This window comes from Hyaena hyaena, unplaced genomic scaffold (assembly GCF_003009895.1).
Source record: "Hyaena hyaena isolate Hyena2069 unplaced genomic scaffold, ASM300989v1 scaffold_24, whole genome shotgun sequence".
Taxonomy (NCBI): Eukaryota; Metazoa; Chordata; class Mammalia; order Carnivora; family Hyaenidae; genus Hyaena; species Hyaena hyaena.
Genome location: NW_024080656.1, coordinates 5,106,170 through 5,123,172, shown reverse-complemented (window position 1 = coordinate 5,123,172; position 17,003 = coordinate 5,106,170). Strand labels below are relative to the sequence as shown.

At 34.2% G+C, this 17,003-nt stretch overlaps 1 protein-coding gene across 3 annotated transcripts in view; it reads right to left on the bottom strand.

Annotated features, from left to right (window-relative positions):
• Window positions 1–358: 358 nt before the first annotated feature.
• The window catches only part of SLC30A9 (solute carrier family 30 member 9), an 82,818-nt gene continuing 66,173 nt past the window's right edge, over window positions 359–17,003 (bottom strand). For all 3 annotated transcript variants that reach the window (XM_039226988.1, XM_039226989.1, XM_039226990.1), the window contains exons 13-18: window positions 16,679–16,750; window positions 16,106–16,213; window positions 13,771–13,936; window positions 10,973–11,102; window positions 9,050–9,163; window positions 359–1,796 (exon numbers count right to left, since the gene is read on the bottom strand). In XM_039226988.1, the coding sequence (XP_039082919.1) occupies window positions 1,752–1,796; window positions 9,050–9,163; window positions 10,973–11,102; window positions 13,771–13,936; window positions 16,106–16,213; window positions 16,679–16,750 (635 nt within the window). In that variant the 3' untranslated portion in view covers window positions 359–1,751. The remainder of the gene's footprint in view (window positions 1,797–9,049; window positions 9,164–10,972; window positions 11,103–13,770; window positions 13,937–16,105; window positions 16,214–16,678; window positions 16,751–17,003) is intronic.

Genomic DNA, 17,003 nt, shown 5'->3' with positions numbered 1-17,003 from the left:
CAGAGTAATTTTCCTAGGAGGAAATTGGATATAATTTGGTACCTTCCCATATGGCAGTGACATGGGACTAACAAATGGCAAGTGGGAAGGGGAGGGAAGAAGACATAAACAGTATAGAGTGAAGTATAATGAGTAAAACATAGTTTAAAAAAAAAGTGAAGAACCTGAAACCATAAGAACCAGAATCAAATTGTGTGTGTGTGTGTATCTGTGTATAACAATTTTCAAAAATAAGACAGGGACATTATTTCACTTAAAATGTGCAACACTCAAAATGCTCTGTAAAAGTAAAAAAAAAAATGTACACCAACATAAATTTTCATAATTTTCTAGTACATGACACTTTTGGATCAAAAAATTACCATTACAAACCCTTTAATCAAATGTTTATTTTTTGTTTCCAGCATTACAATCTGCTGTGATTCATAAACTTCAATCTAAGTAAGTTTTTAGCCACTGACCTCATACAAGTAGTTAGGTCCTCAGGTCAACCAGCCACTTACCCAGCAGAGACTCACTCAGCTACAACCCCCGCACGGACAGTGCTCCCCAACTCCCTGGACAATTTAAAGTGCATGTGAGTTATTTTGATGAATGGAGACACAGCTGTAGTTTTGCACTAAATTTTCCATTACTGAATTGTATGTTTTTTCACCATGGTACCTTACAATCACTAGAAAGCTACTTACCTAAACAATGTTTTAACCATATATTATGATAAATGCCCATTTATAACTGTAAGAAACTCATGTTACACACTATTGACTATGATATTATACAAAATCATGGCCACAAGTTTCCACATAAGAGATTTACTTCTCTTTCTCTTAAAGCAAGAAATATCTCACAGTTCAGATTTACATGAGTAGTGCCTTTTAAAATAAATTAAAAATAAAATGCTGTCCTGTCTGTAAAGTTATAAATATTTCTAGTCCATTTTACAGAATGTTAAAATGCGTACAAATGCATTACCTCCTAGGAAATACACATGATGGCACTGAAGCCAGTTAAAAACAAAAAACAAAACAAAACCACGAGCCATCAAACTGGCCTATGGAAACATCCAGGGTTATTTTGTATGCGCTACTAAAGAAAAAAAGCAATGGAGAGATAAGAAATGTTACAAAATGGCAACTACTACAACCTAAAAGCCCAGACTGAAATGTCTTCCTTCAATTCAGTGACTAAGCCGTTTCTGGAATGAACATTTATGGATAAGAAGGAGAGGAGTGTTCCTCTTAATGCTCAGGGCAGAATTACATAGAAATGATTTCCACATTCTGTAAGGAAAAACCAGAATGACTATTTAAAAACGAAATCCAGCCAGAATGTGCATGATCGGCAGATTCTGATGGAGTGACACCTTCAAAGGGAACAAAATTAAAACTCCTAATCCTACGGATGATGATCATTTTTACCAGCGTGAAGAAAGGAAACATGATCGCAAGATACAATACACCCTGACAGGGTAAAATGAGAAATTATGAACAATTTAAGGAACTAAAATGTTCTCTACTGAAACACAAAACCATGATTTCCAAATTGATTCAACTTGTAACAGGTCCTTAGGTGTAGGAAGTAGTATTCGTTCTGTAGATTGCTGAACTGCCTTTCACATTAAGGATTTCCTCCATCTTAAAAAAAAAAAAAACAACAGCTTCTGAATGGCACTGACTCCTTCAGGATGGGAGAGCAGGCTCGACTGAACTTGTTTCCAAGGCTTTCCTCCAAAGTGATTCATTCCATCAAATCTATAAGATCTCCAAATCTACATGTCGAACTTCAGGATTTCGTTTCTGGAAGGAAAAATGCCACCACATTATTGATAGCAAAACTGAATTTTGTTTCCTTTTACTCCTTTAGATCACTAAAGCCGCTGGCAACATTTGGTCAAATGACTTCACTGTAGCATATTAGCAAGATAAAAAAATCAACAGATGAATATTATGCACTATAAACAATACAGTAAGTAGCCTCATCTCCCTGAGTTTGTTCATATGTTCATTAATGCGTTAATGGATGAAGAATCTAGTATGTGCCAAGCACTGCAAAGCAACGTTCATTGCAATTGCAAATATGCTCATTTGTGGTGAAAAGAAAATCACTATATAACAATAAAAATCAGAAAGAATAAACTGACACTCATTTATTTTATATATTTTAGCAATACCCCATATAGTTTTGTGGCAGGCACTGTGCTAAATAGTGGAGCTATAATTCTTAAGAAGACTGCTCCTGACCTTGAGGGATTCAGTCTACCCGGCGAGACCAGTGTATCAATAACCATCTACAAGTGAAATCATTGCAGCCAATAAAAACAGGTAACATTTAATAAAGCAGTCACTCTTATGTCAAGTACTATCCTAAGTAAGGGGCTTCATGTGCATGTGTGTGTTTTAAAATCCTCATAATTCAGTTATTTCCATTTTACATATGGGAAAATTGAAGTTTGAAGAAATTAACTAAGCTGCCTATGCACGTTATGAGCCTACTAAGTGATGAAGCCAGTATTATTTTCCGGCCCTCAAGATCCTAACTATTACAATGTGCTGAAATGCTAACTCTGGGAACAAAGCTGTCAGGTCTATTACTTTAACTCATGAGACTGAATAAGACATCACTGAGAACATCCTAAACAAGGCCTGAAAGTAGTGAGCTTTCCAGATAGATGATGAAGAGGATCTAGACAGAGGAAATAGCACAAGCAAAGTCAGCCGGAGAAGGATGTGCTGGCTGTATGGTATAGTTAGCCACAGAAAAAGGGCAGAATTAGTGATGAGGCTGCAAAGGTAGGCAGAAACCAGATTGTGAAAAATTTTAAATGCCGGCTTAAGGAACTTCAACAACAGAAAGTATCTTTATTACATTCCTATTTTATGCCAGGCACTGAAGTATACGACAATGAACAGGAAACAAAACAGTACTTGTCTTCAATGAATGTCTGTCTAGTGAGGAAATACAGGTTAAGTACTCAGGCACTTACTTAGTCTGCTGAAGAGCAAGGTAAAGGTCTTGGGGCTATATCTTTATGGGTACAAGAAGGAAGGACACCTAAATCTGGGGGGGAATTAAAAGTGTAATAAAAGGTAATATAAAGACATTATGAGAGTGGAGGACAGAAAGAACGTATAAAACTAACTATATAACGAATCTACATCTATCAAAAAGGAAATAAAAAATGTGGAGATCAGAAAAAGCAGTTTAAGACATTCCTATAGAAATATGGCAGTAAGTAGAAAATACTAAAAATGGTTACCTTTAAGCAGGACTGAAGATGGTGAGGCAAGTAATACTTCTATTTGTAAACTTTTCAGTTCTGTTTGACTTTATAAACTTTGTGTATTACTTGATAAAAATTGTAAAAGCAGGGGTGACTGACTGGCTCAGTTGAAAGAGCATGCGACTCGATCTCAGGGTCATGAGTTTGAGCCCGTTGTTGGGTGTAGAGATTATTAAATAGTAAATCAATCAATCAACATGGGGGGAAAGCTCTTCTAAGTGATTCTGATAATCAGGATTAATAATTCCTAACTTAAAGAACAATATCCTAGTAACATTTGCATATTACTCAAAGGAATTCAATTATAAAGGCACTCAAAGGAATTCAATTATAAAGGCACAAATCTGATATAATACTGGAGTTTAGTTCCAGCTACAGCATTTATTAATGTGCATTGGGATTTTTCTTACAACTAGTTTTGTTCAAGATTACCTGGGGGTACTTTCCTCTTAGATACTAATATGAGAGAGGCCTGGGGACCCCCAAACATGGGGGTACGCTTTTGTTCTCTTTACCTTAAACTATTTACTCTTTTCCAGAATTCCTTAAATCCAATACAGAACAAAGATTTCCTCTAACAGAAATGAAACTGAATTTTATTTCCTCCTTCCAATCCACCCTAACCCATCCCAATATGACTTTAAAAAGTTTAAGTATTAATGGAAAGTTTAAAATTAGTCTGTCTAAAAAACCACTGTATAACAAACGTGTACTAAATAAAATCTAATCTCAAGAAAAAGAAACTGGGCCACCTGGGTGGCTCAGTTGGTTAAGCGTCCAACTTCAACTCAGGTCATGATCTCACGGTTCATGGGTTCGAGCCCTGCATCAGCTGTCAGCTCAGAGACTGGAGCCTGCTTCGGATTCTATGTCTCCCGCCCTCTCTCTATGCCTCCTCGGCCTGTGCCCTCCTCTCTCTCTTTCAAAAATAAATAAATGAACTTTAGAAAAAAGAAAAGAACCAAAAAGTTGATGTACTGTTTTACAATCAAGTTTTTAGAGAGAAAATCATCAACTTCCTAAGATGTAATATGCCAAATACAAAGAAGACAAACACAGTATGTTTGCTAAATGAATTTAAAAAATAGGATTAATTATCTTAAGTTTCAATGTTTAGTGCCTTACAAGATATTACGTGCATAGCAGAAACTGAATAGTTAAACAGAACTGAAAATCAATAATTGATGTTCAACTTGTAATTTTCACTCATTTGTTCAACAAATAGTTATTGATTTATTATGTCCCAGGCACTATTCAACTTGAATTAGAACATTTTACATAGCACAGACAAATTTATTTCAACACTCCTATTTTAGAGTGATAAAAACCAAATAGTGTGATTTATTTTACAATGTTGCAGACCCAAGAAAATGCTATAGGAGGACGCAATTCAAGAAGCAAAAGACAGAGTAAAGGGCAGAGCATTTAACTGGAATACCACTTACTTAGAGATTTGCAAATACTATGGCACCTTCCCACTGAATTAATTTCCCATAGAGTTACTTCTTCCCAAACATAAAAAATTGTGTATAGGTATAGAAGATTGAAATATAGAGGTAAAGCAAAAAATTTTAGTTAAATGTTCAGAGAACTTCAAATATATTTCACATTTATAATATGTGATTAACTTCTATAATATAAATTAGTCTCTATTATTTTTAATGTTTTTACATAGAACTACGCAGGTTGTATGGGTGAGTGGGTGACTCAGTCAGTCAGTTCAGAGTCCAACTCTTGATTTTGGCTCAGGTCATGATCCCAGGCTCATTGGATCGAGCCTTGTATCAGGCTCCACAATGAATGTAGAGCCTGCTTAGGATTCTCTCTCTCTCTCCCTCTGCCCCTCTCTCCTGCTTGCACACTCTCTCTCACTAAAATTAAAAATCAGATAAAATAAAATAAAAAGAACTATGCAGGTTATAGATTTTAGCCAAAAATACTATCTATTCTAAAAATTATCAGATCAATGGCATTACTCAACAGAGATGGCTTGACTGCTGAATTTTATCACTGAATATGACTTTCCAAAGTAATTCAATAATTACTGAAATTTAAATTTAGAAGGCGACCATGCCTACTAAAACAAGAGAATATGCCAAAGTTTTAGTTTTCAAAAGATGATCAACTTATTTTCATAACAAGAATAAATAATTACATGTATGCCCTCTCCTGGTTCAGTGCCTCAATTAAGAACTTTTCCTTAAGATTATGTCTTATTAACTTAGAGAGGTTTCCAACCTGAAACGTATAGGTTAAACTTTGGTTCCTAGTTTGAAAGACTTATATAATTCAGAAACACATATGAGTAGGTTCAGTCTGTGAAAGATTTAATACCTTCTAATTCAAACACAAAGCTAAACGATAAATTTATCTGATTGTGATAAGAGTAAATATAGTTAAGAATGACCAATTTGTTACTTATTCTTAAATCTGGCTTCTGATTTGTTTCTATTTGAGAGTAAGGCTAAAATAAAGATTTGGTCTAAAAGCCTATTATTTTATCCTTGCCAGGGAAATGTTCAAAACAGACAGAATGGAAAAGTGAAGTTTATTCATTCTCATGTTATCCTGCACATAAATTATCATCTTGCATTATATTTGGAAAAGTGATTTTCAAAGTGTGGTACAAAGGTCCTGAAACCTTTTCAAGGCAGACTCCAAGGTCAAAACTATTTTCATAATAACACGGATGTTATTTGACTTCACTAAGCTGGTATTTCCTCTGAGGACATAAAAGCAATAGTAGATAAAATTGACGGCATTTTTGCACAGTTCAAGGCAACTGGCACCCAACTATATTGATAGTCACTGTGTTCCTTTACGGTCAGATACATCATTTAAAAATAAACAAACACCAGTTTCACTTTAAAATGTCCTTCATGAAGTAGTAAAGACATTGGTTAATTAAACCTCAATGCCTGAGCACACTTTTTAAAATACTCTGACAAAATGGGAAGTGTTCTGAGGCCTTTCTGCTCCACACTGAGGGATGACGCACAAGGAGAAGGCCCCCTGGAGTTACCAGCTGAATCAGATGCTTCTTTATGGAACACCACGTAGGGGTGCCTTGAGCTCAGGGTTGTGAGTTCAAGCCCTGCGATGAGAGTGGAGCCTACTTAACAACAACAAAAAGTTAGCTTATCTAAAGAAATGCCTTTTTACTTGAAAAAAACAAACTATGCTTATTCAAATTTGGGTATTTGGCAGGTATCTTCTTAAAAAATAAATGAAATGAATCTGTTACTTCAAGGAAAACAACAGTATTTGTTGCTAATGCTAAAACGCAAGGTTTCAAATGAAAATTAGAATGCTGAAAAACCTCTATCTACCACCAGGACCCACTGACACCTAGAAATGTGTCCCAATATGTCCCAATACCTAGAAATGTGTCACCATTTGAAAGGTGTACATAAATCCAGTGAATTAGTATTTTCCAAATGGCCAATTCATAACATTCTGGAATCGTGCATGGGCTAAAAGATGATCCAAAGCACAAAGACAGAACAACAGATTATAATAGTGTATTGTAGATAACTAACCATACCCAAAGAGAGGTCTGGCCTTTGCCCTTGGCTACTGGGAGGTGGTCTTTGGGCCCTTGGGATGTCCTGGCTGATAATTTTGGCTTTATCTTGAGCCACACAGTATCTGCTATATATCCAGATGGAAATGGAGATGAAAAGTGTCAGCTCTTCCTTGGAGTGACTAGAGATGAAAGGCTGGCCACCCAAGCAGTCAACTATGGAGCCCCAGTCAGATCTGTGGACGCCAAGGCTCAGTTAAGGTTCTCTAATATTCTGCAGATTGTTACACATCATTGCCAGGAAAGTAACAGTGTCCATAACTCCATGGGGAGGGGACGACTGCACTGTGTTTAGAACTCTTTCCCATGCATGTCTTCCTCCTGCTGGTTTTAATCCTTCCTTTCATTGTAATAAACCATAACCATGAGTATAAAAGCATTCAGTAATTTCTGTGAGTCCTTTTTGTGAATTATCAAACCTACGGTGATAGGAAGAATCCCTTGAACTTTGCAACTAGTGTCAAAAAGGAATGTGATCTTGTGAACTGTGCCCTGTAACTTCACAAACAGTATCTGAAAAGTTCTTTGATATGGTTTCAGATTCCAAATTGCAAGTAAGCTTTAAGAGACTACCAGCTGTCAGGTATGGGTTTAACATCAAACAAGAATATCACAATTATCTGCAAAGGCTATAAGAATACTTACAAAGGCTACTTCCTTTTCTTCATATTCTTCAACCAAACCAATGTATGTCAACAGAATGATTGCAGAAGCAGATATGGGAATCTAGCTGTCTTAGATTTTTGCAAAAATGTGAAACAATATCACTTCTATTTTTTTCACTTTAGAAACTATAGTTATTTCTCATTAAAATATCATTTAAACATTTTTTTTGTTTGTTTTTGAGAGAGAGAATGTGAACAGGGGAGGGGCACATCGAGAAAGAGGGAGACACAGACTCCAAAGCAGGCCCCAGACTCTGAGCTGTCAGCACAGAGCCTGACGCAGGGCTGGAACCTACGAACCGCGAGATGATAACCGAAGCCAAAGTCAGACACTTGACTGACTGAGCCACCCAGGTGCCCCTAAAATGCTATTTATATTAACATGGAATAGTATATTACTAAATGAATAAATATTTTTAAAATTCTCAGTTTTAATTTATGATGTGGTAAATATCAATAAATATTATAATTCAAATAAATAAAAGCTCTTTGGGTCCTCAATAATTTTTAAGAATATAAGGAATCCTAAGACCAAAAGAATTGAAAATTGGTCCTCTACAAACTTGAAAATCATGTTGTAAACTATAATATTAACATAAATAAAACTATTATTTGAAGTGCTTCTATTAATCTGATCAGATAGCTAGAGTCTAAAAGAAAAGATAGTAAGTCGTGGTAGAAATTCTTCCCTTCAATTTTTTTCTTTTTAAGAGAGAGAGTGAGCACATGTGAGCACACACTTAAGCAGGCCCAAGCCCAAAATGGTGCCACATGTAGGACTCTATCAAATGACCCTGAGATGGAGACCTGACCCAAAATCAACAGTTGGACACCTCTATTTCCCTTCAATTTTTAACAAAACTAAAGAACGGTCAACATCAGCTGAAGAAAAATGCATTCCCTTCAACAAGCAATGTATGTCAAAGATCATTTATAAGTTTTATTTATTACAAAAACTTGAACTCAAGAGCCAACAAAAGACAATTTGAAAACACTGAGACACGTGTAAAGACGGTCTTATCAGGTAATACTTCAGTAAAAAACCCAATATGTTGTGATGATCTTCAACTGAACAGAAGCAAAAAGAAAATATAAAATGACAGATGGAGTAAAAGGAAGATTTATGCATATGCTCAGGGACACATTCTATTTTTTCAGACTTTTGAGCAAAATCTAAAGTTTCCCTTCTATCTTTCTCCAGAAACTTTCAAAATGCTTTTTATTTCAAGACAAAAAGTCTTTGACTATTTTGGAAACTAAGCAAGCAGTACAGAATAGCGGTTGAAGGTACATCTTTTGGAACTGAACGATAAAGGTTCAAATCCCAGTCCCCTACCTTCCTTGGGTAAATTACTTAACTTCTCTAAACCAGAAGTTTTTCTGGTTCACAACTACCAGTCATACACCAGGGGTTACTGAGAAGATAAATGTACACATGTGATGGAATGAGCAGTGGCTGACACAGCGTAAGAGCTCAAACAAACAGCAGCTGGCATTATTATTATTTTGAACACATCTTACTTTCAGTTCCTTCTCAAGTCTATCTACTTCAGCTCCTAAAGTATCAATAATATTTTCTCCATGTTTAAGCATAAAGGTTTCTAGTTCTTCAGGAGTTTTCACTTCTTGAATTTCCTATAAAGAAAATAAAAACAAAAACAACTTTTTAAAAAAATTATAGTAGTACACTGAGGGTTTCTTAAAAAATAATAACACCATTAAGTTTGATGAAAATGAAAAACTTTTACGTAACAGGCGATGTTCTGAAAAAAATTAACAACAAAAGATTGAGTGTAATACTTCACAGAGGTAACTTAACAAAATTAGTGGGAAAAAGAACAGACTATTCAATAAGTAGTACCAGGGAAATTATTTTCCTATAGAAAAAAAAATATTAAATCCCTACCTCAGATCATTAAACAAATAATTCTAAGTAAATTAAAAAATGAAGGGTAGAAAACAAATCAAAATACTTTTAGAAAAAAAATATTTTTATAATACGGAGAAAAGAAAGGATTTCTCAAGCAAGAAAATAAAAAGCCTAGAGAACAAGATTACAAATTTAACATAAAATTTAAAAATGCATTAAACCTTCTGTACAACAACAAAGGGAAATGGTAAATCACAAACTAGTATACACAACGGAGAAAGGATTACTGTCAAGCATATTAAAAATAAAATGTTTATAAATCTGTCAGAAGAACAGAAATTAACTAAATAAACAAGCAAGTAGAGGAAATCCCAATGGTTAATAAATTTCAATGCTTACTAATCTCATTACTACTACCAGGGGAATATAAATTATAACTAAACATAAATTATAATTCTCATGTTTATCATAATGACAACAATTTAAAAACTGTCAATACGATAAATCTAGTAAGAATGTAAAGCAATAGAAACTCTGATGTACTAATGATGGAAGTTAAACTGACACACTTTGCACAATTTGCCAACACCTAGGGAAGTTGAAGGTAAGTTTACTCAATAGCCCACCTATTTTAAATCTAGCTGTACACTACTCTAACGCAAATCCTGCATATGTGAACAAGGAAACATGAGAGTGCCACTGTGGACAGAAATGTTCATCAAGTGGAGACTGGATAAATAAATTACAACAGATTCATTCGAGAATACTATATAGCAATTAAAATAAATTAACTAGGAATATATATGTATTATTATGGAAGAATATCACAACCATGCTGTTAAGCAAACTGTTGAGGAAATTAGAGAGTATGATACCATTTATATCAATTTTTAAATACTACTATGTCAAGAAAAATATGTTGAAAAGTATAAAAACTGAATGGAAATGACAGTACTAAATTCAAAATAATTTTTAGTTCTAGGAAAAGAGGAAGGAGAATGGGATCTAAAAGGAGAAAACCAGGGCTTCACCTGTTTTTATAACAAGTTCTTTCTTTTTTTTAATTCTAAGCAAATACAGTACAATAAAGTGTTAAGGTTTGACAAAGGCAAGTGGTAACCTTTGCAGTGTTCATATTATCCTCTGTAAATTCTCTTCTAAATTTTATTCTTAATGAAAAGAAGCATGGGTTCTGGAGTCACAGAGATCTAAATTCATATCTGACTCCATACTGTGGCTCTGCAATTTTAGGCAAGGTAATTAGTCTTTCTGTGTCTCAATGTACCTATGTATAAGATCAAAAATATTATTTCTTTACCTGATAGTGCTGCTGAAAGTAAATTAGACAACATATATAAAATGCCTGGAATGTAACAAGCACTTGAATAGTAAGTTGCTATTCTGCTATCTCTGACCCAATGTACCTACAGTAAATAAAAGGGTTTTTCAAATGTTGGAACCCTAGGAAGTTGAAAGCTGAAGTGAGTTTAAGACCTGTAAAAGTTTTATTTACTTAAGTAGTTAATTTTTATAACCCTTGGCTATATAAGAAAACAATAAATACATAAACTTACCTGCAGCATTTGGTCAAAATCTTGTTTTTCTAAATATGACCTTGTAACAACTCGTCCATCAAAATCTACTTCTGCCTTAAATCTGACTTTCCCTAATCCCAGATCTGTGGCTTTCACATCATGAATTGCCCTGCAATCAATAACAATGCATACAAATTTATATACACACACATGTATTTTAATAGCACAAAGTACAGAATTCTTGTCTTTTCCCATCAGTGATGAAAATGGACCAAGATGGCTTTCAGAGTGTTCACCATCAAGTGCCTTATATCAATATCCAAAATATGCCCATTTAGCTATTTTTCATAATGCCATACAAAGATACAAATTTTATAAACATTATTTTACAGTTTGTATATACATGAATTACATAGTTTGTGGATTAAAAAAATCAACTCTGAATTGCTTTTCTACCATGTTATTTCATCTCATAATCTTTTTTTCTTTTTTTCAAAAACTTCTTTAAAAGTCTTCATACTGGGGCACCTGGGTGGCTCAGTCTGTTGAGCGTCCTGCTTCAGCTCAGGTCATGGTCTCACGGTTCATAGGTTCGAACCCTGCGTCAGGCTCTGTGCTAACAGCTAGCTCAGAGCCTGGAGCCTGTTTCAGATTCTATATCTCCCTCTCTCTCTGACCCTCCCCTGCTCATGCTCTCTCTCTCAGAAATAAATAAAACATTTTAAAAAATTAAATAAATAAATAAAAGTCTTCATACAACTGTAAAGTACTATCAGAATGAGGTTAATAACTACCTCATGGGATTGAGATGGGGAATAATGAACCAGCACATACATAAAATGTTTAATACCATAGCAATTACAGGGCAGGCATTGAATGGATGAAATTTACAGATTATAAAACAGTGACTTGCCTAAAGTAATTCAGCTACTCAACAGCAGAGACAGGACTCCCCTCCGGATCTTTCGGTACCCAAACCTAGTGGTCTTTCCATTTTATACTATTCTGCCTCCCAGCAAGGGAAGCAGATGTTCAAGTGTTATAACCGCTTTTCATCCCTTCTGCCTGCCCTAACCCTAAAGAATCAATCTTCCCTAGAAAACTACTAGGAAAGTCTTTTCTTTCTATGGTAACCACTATTAACATCTTTTCTTTACAGGATATATAAAACAATAAAAAACACTGACTCCTGGGGATAGACAGAGCTACTGGGAAAACAAACTTAAATGACACTCCAAATACTCTTAAAACATTTGATTTTAATTTCTGAGTGATCCTGAGCAAATTACTAAATACTGAGTCTAAAATTCTTTAGCCATAGAAATAAAGAAGTGTATTTATCAACTAGGATGAAAGTAAGAATTATTTAATATTTATAAAGTTATATATGCCCAGATTGAAACCAAACTTGTCCCGACTGGGAAGAAACTATATAATTTACTCTTTTTAAAAAAGTATACCTCAGTCTTAACAACATGTTTAAAAATGTCATTATGTGTCTAATACTAATATTTTCATTGCAGCTAATGAAAATATTCAGATATACTTTTTCTTTATGTTCTTATATAGAACTGCGGATAGAAAAGTGTTTGTGATCAGCAGCTTCTCTCCTACGGCTCCAGGTAATCCCTACCTTCTGTACTCAAGGCCTTGGGCAATCCTCTCTTCTTGAATGTGGGCTAGACTTGTCCTAACCAAGGGAGTGTGGCAAAGTGAGGAGCTATCATTTCTAAGATTAGATGACAAATCTGTGACTTTATCTTGTCCACATTCAATATCTATTGCCTTCTCATCTTGCATACTTTGATGAAGCAAGTGGCCACGTTGAAGAGGCCCATGTAGGAAGGAACTAAATCCTGTCAACAATTACATGAGTGGGCTTAGAAGAAGATCCTTCCCCAGGAGATGCCTCTAGTCCCAGACAACACCTTCTGGCTGCGGTTCATCAGAAACTGAAGTAGAGGATCCAGGTAAATCATGCCCAGGCCCAGATTCCTGACCCACACAAACTGGGAGGTAACTTACTTGTTTTACTGATTCAGATGTACAGCTCATTCTTAGAAGAGTTAACTTAAGGATTCTGGTTATAACATAGGAGAAAAATACATCTTTTGAAGTTTAACATATATATGTAGCTAGTAGAAAATTGGGATTTTAAAGGTTTGTTCCTTCCATATCTTTGAAACCACAATACTGCTGAGTTTCACTAAGTATAATTAGAACTCTGTATCTCTTCTGATTATCTCCTAAGTCTTCAGTTCTTCTTTTTTTTTAAAGTAAACTCTACCCTCAACGTGGGGCTTGAACTCGTGACTTCAAGAGTCATACTCTACCTACTGAGCCAGCCAGGTGCCCCTTCAGTTGTTAATTTTTGTATCATTTAAAAGATAAAGATTGTAAGGAAAAGCTTTTCAAATGAGCTGGAACAAAAGTCTATTTTCAAAAGGAGTATAAATTATATTCAATTTGGCAATCACTTCCCCATGAATAAAAGTCTTCTTAAATTTAACATAACCAATTTGTAACTATACTACAACTATAAGGCAAATATAAATATGAAGGCTTCACATAAGAGCATGAGAATGTTCCCATTACATCATCTAGCTACTTCTTATTCTAAAAATTAAAGATACACAGAGTCTAAAAGGAAAAGTTGTTTCCTAATGGTTTCACTTGTTTCCTCATAAGGTTGCAAGTCTGAAAAGTAATAGCTTAAACCGTTCTATCTAAAGGCTAGGGAACCACAAACTCTTCTGGCGGTATTTACAAACCAAGCCTTTCTAGTTCTTACTGTGTTTTCGTAAACCTTACTGGCAGCATCAGTGGAATAAGCTGACCTTACTGAGGGGTCGTTCTCCAGGAGCTCAGTCAGCCGCTGTACTTGCTCTGGCTGGATGGATCGCCCTAAGAGTGCTTCTGTGTTAGTGTAGATGAGGAACGCAGAGACTATGCCTAGTAATGTGCCCACACCCAAAGAACCTAGGCTGTCATACAGTGGGTTACCTAAATAAAACACATGAGAAGTCAGTAAATTAACATTTTCTATTATTGCAATCAGCTTTAGTAACGAACCAGAATTAGTAAATCAAGGGACCCAAAATTCTTTCTGAATTCCTTTAATGTCTTTGTCCTAATACTACAAAATAAGGATGCTACAATGTGCTTCACACTGCACAGGAGTATCATGCTGTTAATTATTTAAGATCTGTTTTCTTGCATCTGGTCATTACATGAGTCTGGTTCCAAGACATTTTCGATTAGAGACATCATATACATATTAATAATATAATATAGTCCATTTTTTTAAATATATCAGTAGCACTTTTCTTGTCCCATGTTGACAAAATAATTGTGAGATCAAAAGCTGACAAAAATAACAATTTTTTTGTCTCTCATTCTTATGGAGGTTCTGTGATAGAATTAAGCCATTAAAAAAATGATATGGATCACTCTTCTCAATCAAGGGTGATGCATAGCTAGTATCATTCTAGATACAAAGGAGAGAAGTGAAAGCACTGCAGGCTACAGGTACCTTGGAGCAGTGGTTTTCAAAGTATGGTTCCTTAGTCAGCAGCAGCAGCGTCACTTGAGAACCTGGTAAAAATGCAAGTCCCTAGGCCTCACCTAAGACTGAATTGGAAACTCAGGAGGTGAAACCAGAATTCTTTGTCTTCTCAAGCCCTCCACGGGATTCTGATTCTAAAGTTTGCCTTAGTTTGTTGGGACTTAATTCTCCCCCAGAACCAATGAGAAGAGCTGATCAATAGATATCAATAAGTCAGACATCAATAAATATATTTTAAATTTTCCTAATAAACTTTACATACAAGGCTTTTATGATTCAAAGTTTTTTATTCCAAAGATCAAATATCAGTATTAAATTTAACTCTCTTAATGCTTGATAAAACATACATTTATTTTACTAAAAAAAAGTCAATTTACACACTAGCTTTACTAGTTAAATTTAATATATACTTCATATATATATATTTAATCAAAATATAACACTAAAAAGTAAAATGACTAATCTATAATAAAGTGTTAAAAATGATCCACTTGCAAAACATAATACACTAGGAAGTTTGTAACTACGGAGTTCAAAATTAAAAACTCCTCTTTAAAAATACAAATTTACATCATTATTTTTATTTAAAAATATACATATATAAATCATCCTTCAGAAAACACAGAAATATTAGTTGGAAAATATTTTATTTATTTCTTGGTATGTTATTTAATCTAAATGAAGTTAGCTAATTAAAACAATGTGAACCTTTAAAAACAAAAATTTGCATAAATTTGATCTGACTGGTTTTTATTATTTGTAAAAGAAAATAATCTATTAAAAGTTGACTTATTCATCAAGTCACACTTTCCTTGAGCCTAAAATTTTGCTAAGTAATAATCTAAGAAGTGGCTAAAATGGAAAGGTCAATCGGAAGAACAATAAAAATATTTTGGATCACAGTGAACATCAGAGAATGCTGGTCTGGTCTTAAAATGTACATTCAAAATGAGAAAGACCCATTCATATTTCAGACTATTTTAAGAAACACTGCAGAAGTGTGGAAGAGAGAACTGTATGAAATTTAAGTCTTTTCATACTAAATGGTTGTTTTCGAAAACAAAAATGATTTTTCTCTCTTCTTATTTGCCTGTACTGTATTGGTCTTCAAAACACTTAACTAGTCACCAAAATGAGGATAAAAGCAACTAGAGAGTCCAGGAAAGAGGAAAGCACAGCACTTATTATTGGCACTAATAGTGGGAGACAAACGAACAAGAGCCACAATATATATTTATTTAGAACTTAAGGGTTTATTAAAGTTCTCTCCCATATATTATCTTAATAAACCTGCAAGGTCAGCAGGCCAAATATCAATATGAAGCTCAGAGTACTTGCATAATTTATTAAGGCACAGCTAGGAAGGTTAAGCACATTATAGAAATGCTCTATTAACAGTCTTTATTTCAAACTAAGAAAATTTCTAAGAGAGGAATCTGAAGACTTTTACTATCTTAATTGTCTTATACAAATAAATGGTTAGTATGGAATTAGCATTTAACAATCTATTGGTTTAAATTATTCAATGATATAAATGAAAATACCCACATATTAGACAATTATTTAAGTAGTACGAATAAATCACCTGTAATTTAAGAAATAGTTACCTGTTAGAGAAGTAAGGCCCATACACGTGGCTGCTATTATTACTCCCAAGACTGCTGCAGTATCCTCCAGTAATATAACATTTGTACTAGGATCACGACTTTCCATTACTTAATCATTGGGGTACAGACAAGAAAAGAAATTTTCTGAAATCCTAATTTGAAACTCTCAGGTAACATTTTAATAAGTATCCATTCAAAATTAAGATATAAATTAAGCCAAAAATGTATGAGATCCTGAACCCTGTTCAATGTAAACATGATTTACTGGTTTAAATGTTGACAGTAACTGAAATTTAAAGTCAAATTACTTTCTCTATTAGAGAAAGTATTATATAAGTATATAAGTGTCTATTATATAAGTATGTACAGAAATACTATAGTTCATTTAACTTAAAATCCAAATATACAACATTCATATCACACTACATTTCTCTTTTTAAAAGAGACCATATATAATAGTCACGCAGGGAAGACACTGAGATATATTTTGCACACATCTATAAGGAAAAAAGAAACAGCAGTAGGCAATTTTAAAAAATAAAGGAGATGAAACAGGACACCTAAAATACATACCGTATTTATAAAATGGCATTCCTTTGGCCCGAGCACTCCTACGAAGTTCATTGACAGCAACGAGAAGTGTTGCTGAAAGAAAAGGATTCCTATCAGCAAGGATAAAAGCTTCATGCCTCCCAACTTTAAAGACAGCATTTCAAAAGAGAGAGGCAACAAAAAAAAAACAAAACAAAAAAAGAAGCAGCACAATACTTTTAATGCCAGAGTTGTCAACAGAGAAAAGTTCTCTATTAACTAGTCATTATCAATACTCCAATAATCATCACATTACAATGAATTTCTAGTATTTCCCATATTTATACACCGTAATAATTCTAATTTC